The sequence below is a fragment of the Suricata suricatta genome, chromosome 11, assembly GCF_006229205.1.
Source record: "Suricata suricatta isolate VVHF042 chromosome 11, meerkat_22Aug2017_6uvM2_HiC, whole genome shotgun sequence".
NCBI classification, from domain to species: domain Eukaryota; kingdom Metazoa; phylum Chordata; class Mammalia; order Carnivora; family Herpestidae; genus Suricata; species Suricata suricatta.
The window spans coordinates 40,241,250-40,259,803 of record NC_043710.1 but is presented as its reverse complement, the minus strand read 5'-3'; the positions used below and the strand labels follow the sequence as shown (position 1 = coordinate 40,259,803).

The window sequence follows — 18,554 nt, the reverse complement described above, 5'->3', positions numbered from 1 at the left end:
GGTTCATTAACTTATTATTTATTATTTGTTCCTGCACACCTGTGATCTTCCAGGTGCAGTTACGCCTCACTTTGGGGTGCAGTGATTATTACACCAGCCCTGGGGCCAGAGTCTCCGGGTTAATGGTCGCCAAGTGGGGAGGCCTGGAGCATGTTCTTCACACTCTGGCTTGTAATCAAGGGTTGAGAGAACCATACCTGCCTTACAGGGCGCTGTGAGCTTTCAGTGAGATGACACATGGAAAGCCCTTGGCATAGCGCTCTATCCTATTACTGAGGTCACTCTATACTATTATTGTCATTTTTTATCGGGACATTGGCCTGGCATGTCCTGAGCCCTAAGAGATCCAGGCAGGATAACCCTAGAAAAGAGATGGAATAAAATCTGCCTTTGACCTTTCTTTTCTCTGCCCGTCTTCCTCTGAGACCCTCCCACTGTAGATGCTCTGCGGACACTCAGTGGTCCTCCTCTACTTCTCAGATAAAAATCCTTCGTGAAGGAGAAGGGAACACATATTCTCAAGGATCTGCAGCCTGCCAGGCCCCGCGCCTTCTGCGTGTCAATACATTTAGTATTTAGGGCTAGAGTGAACTAAGGGACACCTCACCTGGGACACAAGATTTAAGGGGCACCGAAAACTCAGTAATGGAGATAAATCACATGTTAAGGTAATTGTTTTAAAAACTCAAACTTAATGCAAAACTATCTTTGGCTTTGGTGAACAAAATATCAAAGTTTTAAGTAATGACAGGGTCAATATTATTGATTTTCCCTTCTGCCTCAGGATCCAGTGTGGCTCGGCAAGACACTGTCATTGATCCTGTCCTTATTTAAATTTTTTGATATTTTGTTTATCATGGATATTTTTGCATTAACTTAAAAAATTTTTAAATGGTGTGTTAAAATATTAACTATCGTAATTACTGAGATTTTTGACGCCCTCTTAAATTTTGCACCCAAGGTAATAAGCATTTGCTTTACCCAAGTCCAGACCTCAGAAGTCTGCAGAACAGATACTAGTGGTGGTCCCATCTTATAGAGTAGGGCACTAAGTTTCAGAAAGGTTGAGTAACTTGCCCCAGTATGCACAGTTGAAGAGTCAGAGAGATGGAATTTGAACTCAGGTCTGACTTTTTCCGGACTATCTCCCCCTGACCTGATACACACTTGAAGCCAGAGACTCTGAGATCTAATTCTCTAATTCAATCTTCTGAGTCAATAAGTGAAGAAAAATGAGTACTTTCCCATAGCACATGGTGGGTCAATCTGACTGCTAGTGCTCTTTCTAGAGGTCAATGCCAAATGCAGTGGGTATGGGGTGGAGTTGGTGGCTTTCTTCAGACCATGCCTACAAGTGAGGGAGAATCCTCCTCAGCCTTTATACCAAGTCAACTGGCTACTCATGGCCTTGCTTCTGGCTTTAGGTGCCCCTGCAGGGTCTCTAGTTTACCCCACTGGACTAAAGAATCCATGGCTGAGGTGCCAGGGCAATAGGCTGTGGTGCTGGGCTGGGCCACTAGAGGGTGCGCTGAGCACACACTTGGAGGAGCTTGTTGAAACCTCAGGGAAACTACACCCAGGAGCCTGAAAAAGCCTTGGATCCTGGAGGCCCCTGGTTCCCTTCCAACCAAGGTTCTTGAAATACCAATTTCTATCTTGTGCTTGTATTCCTCCAGAACCTACTATAACATTTCTGATTGGAGTTTCCACTTCTCGATTCTAACCTTGCCCTTTGGGGCCACACAAAACACACCATTCTGTCCAACATTCATTCACTCACTCATCCATCCATTCATTCATTTGTTCGATGCATCCTGAGTGCCTACTCTAGACCAGGCTTTGAGCTTTGTGCTGGGGGTACAGAGAGGAGCCATGGTATTTCCTATACCTTAAGATATATGAATCCAGTGACCATCCCTAAATCTTGGAGTTTGGGAGGCAAGCCAAATCTGGGACAGCGAGGATTGCTGGGGGCCATGCGTGGCTCTGTCCCTCTGTTCCAGGGTTCTCAAAACGTCTTTTTCTCTCTCTTTCAGCATATGACTGTGACTTCTTTAACAAAGGTAAGCCCGTCTTCCCCAAGTAGAGTCTGAGGGGATGAGGCCCTGCCTGCCCTGCCTTGATGCCCTCACAGCATCAGCCACCCCGAGGCCCCGCTCGCCCCCAGAAGAGCTGTGACATGGGGCAGAGGGAGCCCCACCATGCAGAGAGAACCCAGTCAGTGCAGCGACCAGGCATCACCCAGAATTCTGTCCCTAGAAGCTCCGGTAGCCCTTGTCTAGAGTCCGGGCCAGGCCAGCTTCCCAGGAGTTGTTCTGACCCAGGGCAGCCTCACCAGGAAGTTAAAACCCCGTTTGCACAATGTGCTACCCTGTGGCTTTCACAGTCTAGTTCATTAGGCCCATGGATTATTGTCTTGGGTCTCCTGAAGTTTTGAGTGGCAAAGGCAAATGCCAACTGTTCTTTCTGAGGATGGCCAAGGCAGAACCTGTAGCTTGGCTCAGACTGTCAGATTCATCTTCAAATGTAGCCAAGGTCACCGGGGACCAAGATAATGCTCCAACTTCTGCATTAGCTAGGGTGAAAACACAGGTCATGACTAAAGACCCAAGGAAGGTTAATGTCCAGCGTTAGAGCTCATTACTCAGTTTAATCACAAGGGTCATGGGCAATGGGGTGGGAAGTCAGATCTTGGCAGAGTTAGATGCTCGTCAGGTCCTTGGTATCATTCCCCTTTGACTCTGGGCCTTGCTCCATTCTTCCTGGGTACCATGCCAGGAGTGGGCCTATGTGAATATAGGCCCAAGGCTTTGTCTTCAGTTTCCTGCATTACCAGATTTTGGTCTGGGAAATGTCCCACTGGCAGAGTATAGCAAGTGAAATGGAGGGGGACTGACTAGAGACCAGGATACCAGTCAGGGGGTCTGAGAGAGGAGAGCTGGGCCAGGGTCAAGTATGATAATGCAGTGACTACAGTTAGCCCCCAAGGACTCCTGAGCTCCAGGGGCTTCCTCCTGGCTCTGAGGAAGCTTTTCTTATAGGAAGGAATCTGAAATAGGAGAATTGCAGTCCCTGGGACAGGCAAGGTCTGTCTGACATCAGCCAAAGACATTTCAGCAAGACAGCCCGGAGCAGAGTTTTCTCCCTTCGGTGGCATTTTGGGTGGCAATAACTGGCAAAGGACAAGCTGTTTCTAGCATCCTCCACCCACTCACCCACCCACCCATCCATTCCTTGCTCTGCTCTTCTACCAACATTTTCTCTGGTCCAGGCCCTTGCTGGGTGCTGGGGAATCAGCGGTCAACGAGGCCTGGCACCGTGGTGTGCTGGCCCACGCTGGCTCTCTGAAACCACTGCGTGCTCCTAACTCTACATTCAGTCTGTAGTTTGAAACTGACCGTGAGTGTGAGCATTCATACCATGGAAATCAGCTAACGCTGCAAATTGGGGTTTTGTTTGTTTGCTTGAGAGCTTATTGTCATGCATTTAGTAGCGCAGTGCTGACTATTTCCCATCTGGGTCCAGGAGACAGGGACCCTCCATCATGATCTTCATCATAAGAGCTGTGATCAGTATGTGCCACACTCCGAGGGCTGGGGGAGGGCAGAGGAGGAGGGATGACGTTTGTGTGTGGCGGGAGAGGGTGCAGGGAGAGCTTCGCCAAGGAGGTGACATTTGAGCTGGGCCCCAAAGGTTGAGTAGGCGTTTGCCAGGCACAAAACAGGGAGGACTATTCTGAGTGGGCGGGACAGCATGAGGAGAGGCATGAGGTAGAACACTGCACGGCTCTTTCAAGGAAGAGCCGGAGAAGTTCAGTGTGGTCGGGCAACGGTGTGATGAGGTAGGCGGGGGTCCCTGAACTCAGTCTGGGCTCTTGGATTCTACCCTGATGGCAATGGGGAGCCCTTGATGAGTCCCAGCAGGGCGTGTGACTAGAAGGGTGACTCAGACATCTGTGGGAAGGAAGCACCGGAAGCTGAGGGACACACCAGAGGCAGGGAGGTCAGTTATAAGATTATTGCCATTGTCTAGGAGACCCCAGGGCCCTTTCCAACCTATACCAACAACTGTAGGAACCCAAGAGACACAAAAATGACACTTCAAGATAAGTAGGTAAACACTAATGTTGAGGCCAAGATTTTCTGGCCTTCCCTTAGACCTTGGGTGGGCAGAGACCAGGTCTGATGTTAAGTCCCAGAGATGACCCTAGATAGAACAGTGGCTGTATGATAGGCTCATGGAGAGACGTTTGGTGGTAGTGGGTGGGCAGAGGTCTCCTGCAATGGTCTCTTGTCCTCAGGGTTCTTGTGAAATTGTTCAGGTACCATGCAGGGGGTCATTTTCCATCAGGGACTGACAACCTGGAGTTTACGTCCCTTCCTTCTCATGGATTCGAGCTTCCTGGGACCTGGGGTGAGGGAAGCCTCCAAGAGTAGGTCTCTTGCACCTTCTCTTTTCCCCACCTCTGGAAGGATGGGGGGTTACGCATCCACTCACGACCGGACCCCTTCTCTCCAGCTCTAGGTAAGGGTCCCTACCAACTGGCCAGCATGGCAGGTGGCAGTGTCCTGGTGGCCACCAAGGCTGCAGGCAGTGCCATAGTCCTAGTGAATGCAGAAGATGTGGCTCCAGGGGACATTGTGAACTTCTTGCTGACGACTGCACTATACAAGGCCAAGGCTCACGGTAAGGCCTATCTCCAGCCCCACCCGGCCCTTGGTGGAGGGAGGCAGTTGCCAGAGAAGGGGAGGATGTTGAGGCCCTAAGCAGTCTGCTGTAGCTGGAGAAAAGTGGGGCTTGGACAGGTGCCCCTTTCTCAGTTGAGACAGCCTTTCAGGTCAGCCTGTTAGTCTCTTCAAAGAGGTACCTTCCCTCTTCTCCCTGGAAAAAACAGGGAGGCCAAGGTCCAGATGGACTGTGTAACTTGCTTTACACCATTGCTGTGTTCTAGAAAACCCTGCTGGCAACTACTGCTACTTCCTTTCCCTCTGCTTGTCCCCTCTTTCCTGCCCTCATTCCTCTTTCCCCAGTCCTCATTCTCCTCCTCTTCTTCCGTCCTTGCCCCCATCTCTTCCTGCTTCTCCTTCTTCTCTTCTTCCTCCTCCCCACCCTCTATCCTTGAGACTGGATAGACTTTAAGTGCCTGAGGGGATCTGGCTGATGTGCTGACTCCAGCAGGGCTTTCTTCTGAGAATGGAGGAGCAGGCTCTTGATTTGCTCAGGTTATGGTCCTGAATTCTGGGCTGGCAGGTTACACAGATGGGGACACCCCTGGAACCAGCTTTAGCCTCCCAGGTCTCAGAAGGTCTGCAGACCAGACAAGCTTAGCTTTAGCAGGCATTGTCCTCCCTTAGGAGTTCAGTAATGCTGGAGGAGCAGGAGCCTTGCCCAGTGCAGAGAGATCTCTGGATGGTAATTTTGCTGGGCCCTGGACCAGCCAAGGCCTCAGTTTAACCAGTGCTAAGAAGTCTTTTCTGTGGCCATTTGTGTGTGTCCCAATGTGCATGATCACTGTGATCAGCATTTCTCCCCCTGCATGCTGCCGGCCCCATCTAGTTAGTATCTCCCTCACCCCAGGGATGGTCCATGAGGCCCACTCTGGCATCAACTGGAACTGTGAGCCAAGATATTTCTCAGAGAGCTTATCCCAGTCTAAGGATTTAAGTTTTCAGATTCTCAGGAGCAGCAGTTTATCTGGTTATGAGGACCTCTCCCCACACCCTCACCTCTGCCTCTCTTCCTCATCCCCTCCTTCCCTTTCACTGGACCCTATTCCCAGGCCAGACACAGAGCTGGGTGCTGGGGCATCAGGGATGGAAGAAACACATCCCTGCCCACCGGAAGTCCACAGTCCCATCCAGGAGACAGACTTGACATAATCGAAGGCAGTTAATGTCTGTGGGAACACTTGGGAGGAACCCCTAACTCAGTCTTGGGAAGTCAGGAGAGGCTTCTTAAAATAAATGGTGTTCCCTTGAGGGATGGGAAGAAACCAGAGAGGGCCTTGTAAGCCGAGCTCAGGAGCTGGGCTTTTATCCTGAGGGCAGTGGGGAGCCATGGAAGGGCTTTCAGGAGCCCCAGGCACAGCTAGCATCCCCAGCCGTGGGTGATGTCAACGGTGGTGTGAGCCAGGGGGACAGTAGGAGGTGCCAAGAGGAATCTGGGGACAGGACCACGCCCACTACCCAAAAGAGAGCACTTCCCCCCTAAACATTCCTAATCCCCAGGTCTGTGTGTGGCCCTATTTAAAGAAGGGTGTCTTACAATCTTCTAGATGCAGTAGGTCATCTGCTTAGTGGGAAATTTCTGTTCTCCATTCAACATGTTAGTTCAATAAGAAATAGTCCAGAGGGGGTGCTGATTTTCCAGTGGTTTTATGGGCAGGTTAAGCAGAACCCCAGGGTAGCTTGGCCTTGGAGAACATCACTGTGGACAGGATCCCCAGAGTGAAGAAGCTGTGAAGCCCAGCCTCTACCTCAGTCATGCCTAGGTCTCATAGGCAGGTGGGAGCAGGGCTCAGTGAGGACACAGGTCCCCACCCCTACGCCATCCCGTGCTCCTTTCCTTATACTGTACCCAGGGTACTGGACAGCAGAAGAGAATGTGCCTTCTAAGTGAGATCAGGGGTGGCTGCATGGAGGTGTCCCTTGAACTGGGCCTTGAATGTTGGGAAAGATTATGATGGGAAGAAATGGAGAGCAGAAAATGTCACAGAGGGAAAGACTCAGCAATCATTCAGGCCTGAGCCTGTCACTCTTGGGAGTTCTGATGGCTTGTACAACATACTAAAGGGACACAAATCATAGCCTGGCATATCACTGGGGAGGGTCAATTTTACTTAAAGATTTAGAGAGGAGGTTACTTGTTTATTAATAATAGTAGCTTACCCTTCTATAGCACTTACCATGTGCTGGGCCCTGTTCTTGGTGCTTCATATATACTAACTCATTTAGACCTCACGGCAGTTTCAGGAGGTAGGTGCTGTTGTGTTCCCAAGTTACAGATGTGAGAACTGCGGTCCAGAGAGGTTAGGTAATCCACGCCAAGCTGTGTCACTTGTTAGTGACAGCAGCCAGTCCTTCATCTGGACTGCTGTGCCATGCTGCACAGAGATTTAAAAAGAAATAGAATTTAGAGAACGGAAGGCAAAAGTCACGTGAATGTTGAAGCTAAAACACAAGACTTTTTACCTCAGGGTCTGGGTTGCAGCCTCTCCTCTGTCAGGAGAACTTACATGGCTGAGAACTTTGATCTAGGCTGAGAGCAGCCTTCACAAAGAAGGAAGGCGTCCCCGAGAGGGAAGGTGCCTGGCCTGAGGAACGCAGCGCCCTCCCTCTCTGTGCTGCCCTGTGTCTGCTCCTGGATCCCATCCCCAGAGCCGACTGTGCAGAGGTTCAGATCTTGGGCTCTGGCCTTAGCCTGCCTGGGCTCCTAATCCTGCCTCCCTCGTCCACCATCAGTGTGACTCTGGGCCTCGCTTTCCTCATCTGTAAAATGGGAATAACAATATCATCCCCTTCTAACCTGTTATAGATTTTACTTGTTTATTATGTCTTTATTATGTCTAGTTATTATTATGTCTATCCTCCTCCCACTTGCCATATGGAGTTTTGTTTTTGTTTCCTGTTGTGCCTATTCCTCCCAGACTCTTGCAGTTCAGTGTCCAATGGCTTCAGCCCTTCTTTGTTTGAGAGATGCAGGCGGGCGAAAAGTACTGAGCTCCCTACTTCTCCGCCATCTTGCCCTTCCTCCTCCTGTTGTGCCTAGAACAGGGCCTGGTACATGATGGGCCCTCAGAAAATCTGAGCTGCCGAATGAATGAATTTGCCACCTCCCAGGGCTTTCTTGGGATTTCATAAACCAGCAGGTAGAGGGCTTGCTTAACGTCGTGTCTGGCACATAGTCATTGTTCAACAGCAGTTGTTATTACTGTTAATGGTGAATCCCTCATCCATGTGCCTCCTCTCTTCTCGCAGCTGCTCAGGGAGGTGTAACAAGGGCTACATGGGCAGGGAGGGAAGACCCACCAAGCCCCATGCTAGACCTTTCACATATACCATATTGCTTACCACTCACAAGAGCCTAGGACGTCAAGTCACTAGCCCACAATGCAGCTGGCTGTGGCGGGCTGGGACTTCTGGGCACCTGATTTGGGGGCTAACAAAACCTGCAGGGCCCTGGGCAAGGGGTTATCCACCCAGCAACAAGCCCTGCTTTCTAGAAATGGGCCTTTGTGGATATGGGAGAGATGACAGCAGAGACCAATTGTGGGGCTCAGAGCAAGCCCCTTCTCCTCTCGGGTTCACTGTTTTCCCATCTGTAGCTTGGGCTCAACATACCCCTCAGTCTGCCAGCTCTGACCCTCTAGGATTCTGTGAGAAGCAGGACCAGGATGGGGTCGCTGACACCTGGCACATCCCCAACCCCCAGCCTGTCCAGTAGAGTTGATAGAATGTGACTCCTCCAGGGCAGCCGTTTCTGTCAGTCTGTTCCTTGCTGCATCCCTAGCATCTAGAATTCCTCCTGGCACACAGAGTGCCCTCAAAATGTTTGCAGCGGGAAGAAAGGAGGAAAGGAGGGAGCGAGGGAGAATAGAGGAAAGGAAGGTGGGAGGAAGACACTTCCCCGAGGTTTGGCAGCTGGCGGCTTCTCTGACCTTCCACTTCCCTCAGCAGGAGGTGTTGTGCACAGAGGGACGGCCGGCAGGCAGAAGTAGGGGGCAGGCCTGGAGGAGCAGGGCCCCGCTAATCCACGGGGCGGGTTGCTATCCTGAGTCACTGATGTTCTGCGCCCCACCTGGACCCCTCTCTGCGCTCACCTTCCCCACCTGGCTCTTTGCAGACCCAGACGTGGTATCCCTGGAGGCAGCAGACAGACCCAACTTCTTCCTCCACGTCACGGCCAATGGGTCTGTGGAGCTGGCCAAGTGGCAGAGCAGCGCTGCCTTCCACCACCATGCCTCCTTCTCCCTGCACCGGGGGACGTGGCAGGCAGGCCTAGTGGCCCTAGAGTCACTGGCAGAGCCTGGGTCCTTCCTTTATGTGTCCGGGCCCACGCTGGTCCTGCGGCTGTACGAGCACACGGAGGTGTTCCGCCGGGGCACGTTCTTCCGCCTTCTGGGTAGGTGTCCACCCTGCCGTCACTCCCAGTCCCTCATCAGACTGCCCTTCCCACCCTCTCCCACCACACCCTTCCAGTTGCCCTTGAGAGGCAGAATTCCCACTCTCCTGGCTCAGGGAGACCACCCTTGGGTGCTACCCCTGAGGTGGGAGGTGGCCTGACCTCCATGTTGGCAGCCTAGGAGCCGTGGGCAATGGGGCTTGAAGCCCAGCCAGCTTCCTGGGTCCTGTCTACCCCCACAGGCCAATTACATAGTCTAAAAATAGGGCAGCCTTTGTGGAAGTGAGGCAAGAAGTGCTCCTGGCCACAGTTTGCATAGCCCACTGGCTCAGTTTCTTGCTGAGGGGGACACATGCTTGCCCTCCGAGTTCAAAGAACGCCCCCTGGGGTGCCAAGCTGAGGATCCAGCATCTCCCTCTCCCCCGTGGCAGGCCCAAGACCCTGGGCAGTAATGGGAAGCTCCACACGCTTTCCAGCGGAGGCCAATGAGCTCCAGGGCTTTGCCATCCCCCTTGAAGGAAGTGATTACAATTTCCCTACCATTCCAGGCAGGCCTCTTTGTCCTGCATGTGGACATGCATGTTTGTGCCTGTGAGGGCACCTCATGCCACATAAATGGATCCATTTACATACATGCATAAATGTGTCTCCAACCGGCCTCCTCATTTATCACCTCCCCTACAAACCAGGCCTGGGCCAGCTCACTCTTATATTCAGTGGTCATCTAGAGAGTCCACCGATGAACCCCACCCAGGACAGATTCATCACTGGCTATAATGGCAGAACTTGTGTTCCTTTCTGGAAAACAGAGTGGAATGAATCCAAGCTTTGAAGCCAGACAGCCTTGGGTTCAAATCCTGACCCTAATCCTTGGCACCTGGAGGAGAGCTCCCCACCATCCAACTCTGAGGGAATTTTTGGCCTCACAAAATTGTTGTGAGGATTGCTTGTATCTTGTGGGTTTTGCTCTGGGCCTGGCTTATAGTAGGTGCTCCCAAAATGTAAGTTCTCAGCTCTGGTCTCAAGGATCTTAGAAAAGCAGATTTCTTGATAATCATCAGCAGTGTGTGGATAGGAAGTCAGAAAGGGGCCCCTCCCTCTGGCCTGTTGCAGAGTCCACCCACATCTCCCTGCTCAAGTCATCTTCTGCAAAGATGGCCCAGGGTCTTGTCGGCTTCCAAGTCCCCCATTGCCCACAAACTTCCTTTGAGGATTCCTCACCTGTCAAGGCACTGGCCACAGGACCTTTTCTGAGGAAATCTCTTCTGGGAGAGTTTAATTTTCCCAGCATCTTCCATGCCTCAATTTCCTCATCCATAAAATGGGTATAAAGATAGTGATACATCATAGGATTATTCTGAGGATTAAAAAGTAAATACTAGTGAGATGTTGAATGTCGTTCTTAGTGCTGTTCAAGAGTTGGCTGTTGTCTTTGTTATTACTACTATTATTAGCCACCAGGGTCCCAGGGGTGCAGAGCAAGCCTGGCCATCAAGGTCCCAGAGAAGCAGGGCAGATCAGAGCTCCCAGCCTCCTCTTTGGCTAACCCTCAAAACCCAGCTACAACTGCCTGCTCTACAGTGCCCCATCCTGGGGTTCTTAGCCCCTACACCAAGCTCCCAGAGCCCCATCCCAAGCATCTCCCAGGCACTGCCCCCAACTCTCAAGAGTACAGTTTCCCCTTAGGTTGACTTTTATTTTATTATGTGCTACTGTATTGTATTGTATTGTATTTTTCTTTACTTTTCCTACATGCGTCCATTTGTCTCTCCCATGGGACAGGTGGGGATGGGCTGAGCTAGGATTACCTCTGTGTTCTGTCACCTGACCCTGAGCGGGTGGACAGTCTCATCCAGTCTCAGCACTCAGGGTGTTTTGCTCTTCCAGACGCCCAGCCCTCAGGGGCTGCTTACCCTGTCTGTGAGTGGCGCTACGATGCTTGTGCCAGCCCCTGCTTCCAGACCTGCCGGGACCCACAGGCAGCCGGCTGCCGCGATGTGCCCAGGTGAGGGGGCGTGGGGTCAAGGTGTGTACATCACTGGTTTGAGCATGCACATGTGTAAATGGGCATGTAGTCTGCAGGCACGGGCATGAGAGTGTCCTGAGGTGTGTATGTGTACTACCATATATTTGTGAATGCATGTGTTGTGTGCTGTGTGTATGGGGAAGTGTGTACCAAAGCAAGCCTGACTTACACAGGTATGTGTGGCTACTGATTTGTGTATGATGTGTATATGGCTGGGCCCTGGGTGTGTGTGTGTGTGGGCTCTGCACAGCAGTGCACATGTAGATGTATGTGAGATGCGTGTATCTGTATGCTGGTGCTGCTGTGTGTGCATGCAGGTGTATGCACTGATATTTTGACACCCTGCGTGGATGTATATGTATCTGTGTGAATGTTTTCAAGTGATGCAGGTGTGGCAATATGCCTAAATGCAGACACCTGGGAGCATGTGTGAGTATGTGCACAAGTGTGTGCATAACTGGACCTTGTTCATGTTTCCCTCTTGGTCTGAGGAGCAGGTGGGTGCAAAAGTGTGCCACATGCATGTTTGGGCCTATGTGCTCGGACACAGTATCTCTGGAGGCTCATGTGCCGTGTGCCATTAGGAGAGGTGAAGCAGTGCTCAATCTCAGTGAAAAGGGGTGATGCCCTTCATATTTCAGACTACTAATTGGCTCCCTGCTCTGTCCTCAGGGTAGAAGGCTGTGTGCCTGCATGCCCCACCCCCAAGGTCCTGGATGAAGTCACACAGAGATGTGTCTACCTGGAGGACTGTGAGTGGCCAAGATTTCTCATCCCTCCCTCAGATTTTCTGTAAATCTCTAGGGTTGCCTTGACCAATCATGCCCAGAGCCCTCAGGTCCCTGGAGAAGCAACATCAGTATCAGGGCCCCTGGAAGAGACCTTTGGAGGAGGCAGGGACCTCATCCACTCCATTGTCTGCATGGCACAGAGAGAAAAATGAGGCCGGGAGTGGGAAAGGGACTGGCTTGGGGTCGGGTGGTAGGAACATGGTACAGGCAAACTCAGACATGAGGTCTGTTGCTCGGAGCTCAGGCTTTGAGGTATGGGGCAGAGTCTAGAACAGCTGACTTCTAAGAGTCATCCAGTCCCACACGGCGGAGGCCCCTGGGTTAGTCAGGCAGCATGACTGGATGTAGGAAGCTGCCTTCTTCTGTGTCCACCTAAGGCGCTGGTCCCAGAGCCCTGATTCACATCCCTGCCCAGTGAAGACCCGCCCAACCCCCGGGGCAGCAGGCACTTCTGAGCTTCTGTCTCTGCTCCAGGTGTGGAGCCTGTGGTTGTAGTTCCCGAAGAGTCTCTTGGCAATGAGACCCTGCCTCCCAGTCAAGAGCTGCCCACTGCCAGTGACAAGGAGCTGCAGTTTCCACAGGAAGCCCCCGGGACCCCCTCCCACAAGCCAGCGCTCACTCCAGCTGCCCCACTCACCACAGCCCTGAACCCACCCCTGGCAGCTACTCAGGGGCCATTGCTGTCTCCAGGCCCCACACAGCCTGTCCTGCAACAGCCGCTGGGGGTCTCTGCATCCAGCCTCCCTGCCCAGCCCACAGAGGCCCCGGCCAGCGAGGGAGTGACTGCCAGCCACCTGGCCACGCCCCCTGCATCCCTCTCCCTTCCGCCGCAGTCAACTAGCATGGGGTCAGGTGCTATGAAGACAACTAGGGTAACTCTGACCTTTTCAGCGAGCCCCAATATCACAGTCTCCTCCCGGTCACCCCCTGTGCCTCGCTTCTCACTCATGACCAAAGCTGTGACAGTCCCAGGCCCTGGCTCCTTGCCTATTAGGACCACCCCCTTCCAGCCCTTCCCAAGCCTAGAGCTGCCTGCAACCTCCTCCTCCAGGCCTGTGGCTTCCCCTGCAGTGACCTCCCGGCTGCTCACTTCCTTGGGGTCCCACAAGGCTTTGCTGACACCTGCAATAACGGAGGCCACGAACAGGACAGGGATCCCCCAGCCCATACAGGCCCAGAGTGTTTCTAGTCCCAGCAGCCCCCTACCCGAGGCGAGAACAGAAGCAAAACAGGTTCCTGTTAGCCCTCTGGCAACCAAGAAGGTAGAGATGGAGCCACTGACCGAGAAGCAACCTGGGCCTGGCCAGCCCCTGGGTACCCCACAATCCTCACTTCCAAGCCCCTTCCCCATTGCCCCACTCCACCCGGTCCAGCAAGCCACCACAGCCACGAGCCTTCCAGCTCTGCCCCCAGGGACTCCAGCTGCCACCAGCCAGTCCACAGCTGCTCACGGGCTGGGGGTCACACCCTCTGTGTCTCTGGACTCAACTAAGCCACCTCAGCTCCTCTCAGGCCTGCCTCTTGATACGAGCCTGCCCTTGGCCAAGGTGGGCACATCTGCCCCAGTAGACATGCCCGGGTCCAAGGGTTCTGTCAGCACCCCTCAGCTCCCACAGCAGCAGGCCACACCTCCCACTATGGGGACAACTCCACCTGCTCGGACACTCAGCTCAGCACCGCCTCTCACACCCACTGTGGGCCAGGTAGATCTGCTCCATTACACAGCCCCTCAGGCAGCAGACACGGCACCAGCCTCTGGAGTCATGGCCATGGCTGAGGGAGCAGCCTCCACGGTATCTGTTGCCCCACGAAAAAGCACCTCAGAGAAGATGGCCATCCTGTCCAAGCAAGTGTCTCTGCCCACGGGGATATATGGCTCTGCCCAGGGGGGGCCCACAGAACTTACACCTGCTGTGGCCCACACTCTTGCTACCTTGGCACCTGAGGCTCACAGCCTGTGGGCCGGCACAGTGCCGCTGGTGCCCACATCCTACCCCCTGAGCCGCGTCTCGGCCAGGACCGCCTCCCGAGAGAGCTCACTGGTTCTGCCCCCTCAGCTGGCTGAGGCCCATGGAACCTCAGTTGGCCCTCAGCTCCCAGCAGAGCTGGGAGCAGAGGCCACCACCCAGCAGTCTGGGCGCTCGGCCCCAGCCCAGAGCATTGCAGCAAGTTCGGCAGAGACCTTGACAACCACCACTGAGGACAGCATATCTGCCACCTGTGTCGTGAGTGACTTGTCAGCCCCCTCTCTCCTGTGCCCCCTGGCTAAGGCACCATCATGCTGTCACATTTCTCACAGCCTGCCCCTGGTTCTCCTTCACTGGCTGCCAGGCTGCAAGATGGGGCTTCAGTCACTGCCCTCACCCTTGCCCTGAGCTCTGGAGCCTGACAGATTCTCCAGGCTTCTCTTGGCCCCCGATGTCATAGCAGAGTCTGACCGATCCCCTAGGGCTGATTGGGTGACTTAGCGTGACATCCAGAGTATGACGACACGGGTGGGCTGGCATATGTATGTTTGTGTCTATGGAGCTACATAGGACTTTGTGTGCATAGTTTACATGTATGAGACTCAGGGTGAGCCCTCTGTCAGTGTGTGTGTTCTCATGTGTGTGATATTTGGTGTCACAAGACAGTGTATGTGCATTGGTAAGAAAGAGAGATAAAACAATATTGTGTGTGTGTGCACACATGGGTATTCTCTGAGTCTGAGCTAGTGTGTCTGCACATCTGTGTACCTGGAGCTCTCTGCAAGGGCCACACAGATATGCAGAGGTCTCTGGGAGTCAGTCCCCCACCCTCAATCACATGCTCAGCCCATCCCCAGGCCCCTTATGGGCATGTTGGGTGTGTGGAGGGTGAGGACACCACTCCCTCATAGTCTTACCTCTGGGTCCCCTGCCCTGCTACAGTCTACAATGGAAAGGATCTTATTGCCCTTAGGCTTGAGGGTTGGGGAGTGAGTGACTGTGGCATTAGGCTGGGCACTCACGCTGTCCCTCTACCCTATGCCCCAGCCAATCGCTGAGCAGGACTGCGTCCGCCACATCTGCCTGGAGGGCCAGCTGATCCGTGTGAACCAGTCTCAACACTGTCCCCAGGGCGCCAGACCTCCTCCCTGTGGGGTCCTGGGCCTCGCAGTGAGGGTGGGCGGGGACCGCTGCTGCCCTGTCTGGGAATGTGCCTGTGAGTCCTGGGGTCCCACCTGAACCTCCCCCAGTGTGACCTCGGCCCCTAACCTGCGTGCTCCTCAGCCTTAGGGTAACCCTGACCTGAATGCATTCTGCTATGAGACCTCTTGTCTCTGCGTGACCCCTGACCTGGCAGATTCCCTACTCTTGTAACCTCACCACTGTGATGCCTGCTCTGAGTGACTCTCCGGCCCCCAGGGCCTCTGAATCACCCAGGAGAAGGCCAAGGTGTCTGCCCTATGCTCCTGGGTGGCCTTGGCTCCAGAAGCATCCGTTTATTCTTCTCATCTCTCCCCCTCTCCCAGGCCGGTGCTCAATCTTCCCTGACCTAAGCTTTGTCACCTTCGATGGGAGCCACACAGCCCTATTCAAGGAGGCCATCTACATCCTCACCCAGAGCCCCAACGAAATGGTCACTGTCCATGTCCTTGACTGCAAAAGTGCCAACCTGGTGACTGTCCCCTACTTCCTCTCCTTCTGGGGCCTTGGGGTTGTCTAGGCTTGGAGGGGAGATTGAGCAGTGAATTGGGTTTTGAGGGAGGCCAGAAGTGAGGACAGATGCGGAAGCCCCTGCAGTAGTTCCCCCTGTCAGGGACCTCCTGGAAGGGATGTGTGGGGAGAGGGTAAGTGGGGTGCACCACCTCCTGGCCCTTCCTGGGGCCTGCGCCATGCCCAGCTTCTCGCAGCTGCTGGGCCTGTGTGGGTGGCACTGAAGGGCAGAGGAGCAGGAATGCCACTCCAGGGATGTGGCCTGAGGTCAAGAGTGCTGGCGGCAGAGAGTTGCCTAGTAGGATACCCCCATGAGCCAGGTGGAGGTCGGCAGGGTATTTTTTGCTTGTTTTTGCTTTTTTAAGTTTTTTTGGCTGGGCTTACTGGAGGCCAGGTAGAACCAGAAATATTCCATGGGATTCTGTGCACCATCTCCACAACCCCAGTGAGTGCCTCTGGCATGCAGAGAGGAGGTAGCCAGGAAAGAGTGCTCACAATGGCTCCCCAGGAGGAGGAGACAACAGGACTGGGCTCCAAGCTGATGAGGGCTGGTCTCTCTCTGCAGGGGCACCTCAACTGGCCCCCGTTCTGTCTGGTGATGCTGAACATGACTCACTCGACCCATCAGGTCACCATTGACCGTTTCAACCGGAAGGTGAGTGCCTCAGAGAGCCAGTCTTCCTAGGGCATCGGTCATGCCAGGGGTAAAGCATCCGGGAGGGAGGGGTTTGAGGTTATTTGTGATTGGGGCAAGGGTGGGCAGGAATGCGAATGGAAAAGTTGGTATATTTGTAAGTGATTTAATTAAAATATTTGTGGCCACTCCAATGTCAGGGGAGCACATATACTGGGAGGAATACTGTAAACGAGAGGAAGTTAGAATGGCAAGAGACGGTGACCTTAATAGATTGTGGTTAAAGTATCTACTTCGGCAGTTTTTATAAAAATACATGGTCATGTGCAGTTTTTATAAAAATATATGGCGATGCTTTTATAATTATATATATTTCTAGAGCCCCTTCTGAGAAGGGGACTATGTAAGTGAGGAGCCCTGATTTTAAGCTACATTAGCTTTACATTAAGGCTTTGCCAAGGAGGCTGGTGTTGAACATCAGCCCACTCTGTGTGGTACCTTCCCAAGGGCCTGCTTTGCTCCTCCCATCAGGTGGGTCCGAAGGGCTGATGTGTATCCTTTGGTCCCGACTCTCCCCACCCATTCCTGAGCCCTCCTGTTAGGACCTGCCCTTGAATGCCAAACTTAGGGCCACCATCCCCTCTGGAGCTCTCAGGAACGGAGAAACCTCCCTAGGTTTCATCCCTTGTTTTTAAATGTTTCCATTAAAAGAAATTTCAAGGTGTAATGTGCCTACAGTAAAATCCATCCTTGTTCATGTGCAGTTCTACAAGTTTTAACAAACACCCACAGTCTTGTAACCACCACCACAATCGTGACATAGAACAGTTTGATCACCCCCGTCGTTGCCCTGTGCCACTTTGTTGTCAGCCTCTCCCACCTCCTGACAACTGCAGTCTTCTGTCCCTGTGCTTCTGGCTTTTCCAGAATGTCATGTGCAGGGAGTCAGAGTATAGAGTGAGATTCACCCACATGGTGTGTGTCAGTGGCTCGTTGGTTGTTATCGTTGTAGTATTCCAGATGTGCCGCTATTTGTTTATCCATTCGCCAGTTGAAAGACGTTTGGGCTGCTAACAAATAAAGCTGTGTAATCATTTACATAATGTTTTTTTAATTGAAGTATAGCTAACATACAATGTTATATTAGTTTCAGGTGCACAACATAGTGATTTGACAATTTCATACATTACTCAGTGCTCATCAGTACAAATGTAGCTACCATTTGTTACCATATGTGATTACAATATTATTGACTGTAGTCCTTATGCTGTACTTTTCATTTTCATGACGTATTTGTTTTATAACTGGAAGTTTGTACCCCTTAGTTTCCTTTATCTATCCACCCATTCCCCCACCCACCTTCCCTCCGGCAACCACCAGTTTGTTCTCTGTATTTAAGTCTGTTTTAAATCTGTTTTTCTTTTCCTTCCTTCCTTTCTTCCTTCCTTCCTTCCTTCCTTCCTTCCTTCCTTCCTTCCTTCCTTCCTTCCTTCCTTCTTTTCCTTCCTACATTCGTTTTTTCTTTTCTTTCTTTCCTTACTTGTTTTGTTTTTTAGATTCCACATTTAAGTGAAATCATGCACTATTTGCTTCTCTGTCTGACTTATTTCACATAGCATAGTACCTTCTAGGGCCCTACCATTTTGCCACAGATGGAAAAATCTTCTTCTTTTTTATGGTTGAGTGATAATTGTGATAGTGATACATGTATGTATGTATACATAAATCTTCTTTATCCATTCATCTATGGATGGACACTTGGGTTGTTCCCATATCTAGGCTATTAAAAATTAGGCTGCTATAAACATAGGGATGTATATATCTTTTTGAATTAGCATTTCCATTTTCTTTGGGTGAATACCTGGTAGCGGAATTACTAGATCATATAGTATTTCTTTTTTTTTCAATTTTTGAATGTTTATTTTTTTTAAATATTTTATTGTCACATTGATTTCCATACAACACCCAGTGCTCTTCCCCACAAGTGCCCTCCTCCATCACCTCCACCTCTTCCCCCCCCTTTTCCTTCAACCCTCAGTTCATTTTCAGCATTCAATAGTCTCTCAAGTTTTGCATCCCTCTCTCTCCCCAACTCTCTTTCCCTCTTCCCCTCCCCCTTGTCCTCCATTAGGTTTCTCCTGTTTTCCTGTTAGACCTATGAGTGCAAACATATGGTTTCTGTCCTTCTCTGCCTGGCTTATTTCGCTTAGCATGACACCCTTGAGGTCCATCCCCTTTCCTACAAATGGCCAGATTTCATTCTTTCTCATTGCCATGTAATACTCCATTGTATATATATATATACA

The 18,554-nt window shown here is 52.0% G+C and overlaps 1 protein-coding gene across 1 annotated transcript in view; it reads left to right on the top strand.

Moving 5' to 3' along the window:
* The window catches only part of OTOG (otogelin), an 84,726-nt gene that overhangs the window by 42,848 nt on the left and 23,324 nt on the right, over positions 1-18,554 (top strand). Inside the window, 9 exon segments of the mRNA XM_029957446.1 lie at positions 2,037-2,063; positions 4,519-4,686; positions 8,842-9,120; positions 11,008-11,125; positions 11,819-11,898; positions 12,412-14,162; positions 14,952-15,120; positions 15,431-15,576; positions 16,180-16,269. Of these exon segments, the coding sequence (XP_029813306.1) occupies positions 2,037-2,063; positions 4,519-4,686; positions 8,842-9,120; positions 11,008-11,125; positions 11,819-11,898; positions 12,412-14,162; positions 14,952-15,120; positions 15,431-15,576; positions 16,180-16,269 (2,828 nt within the window).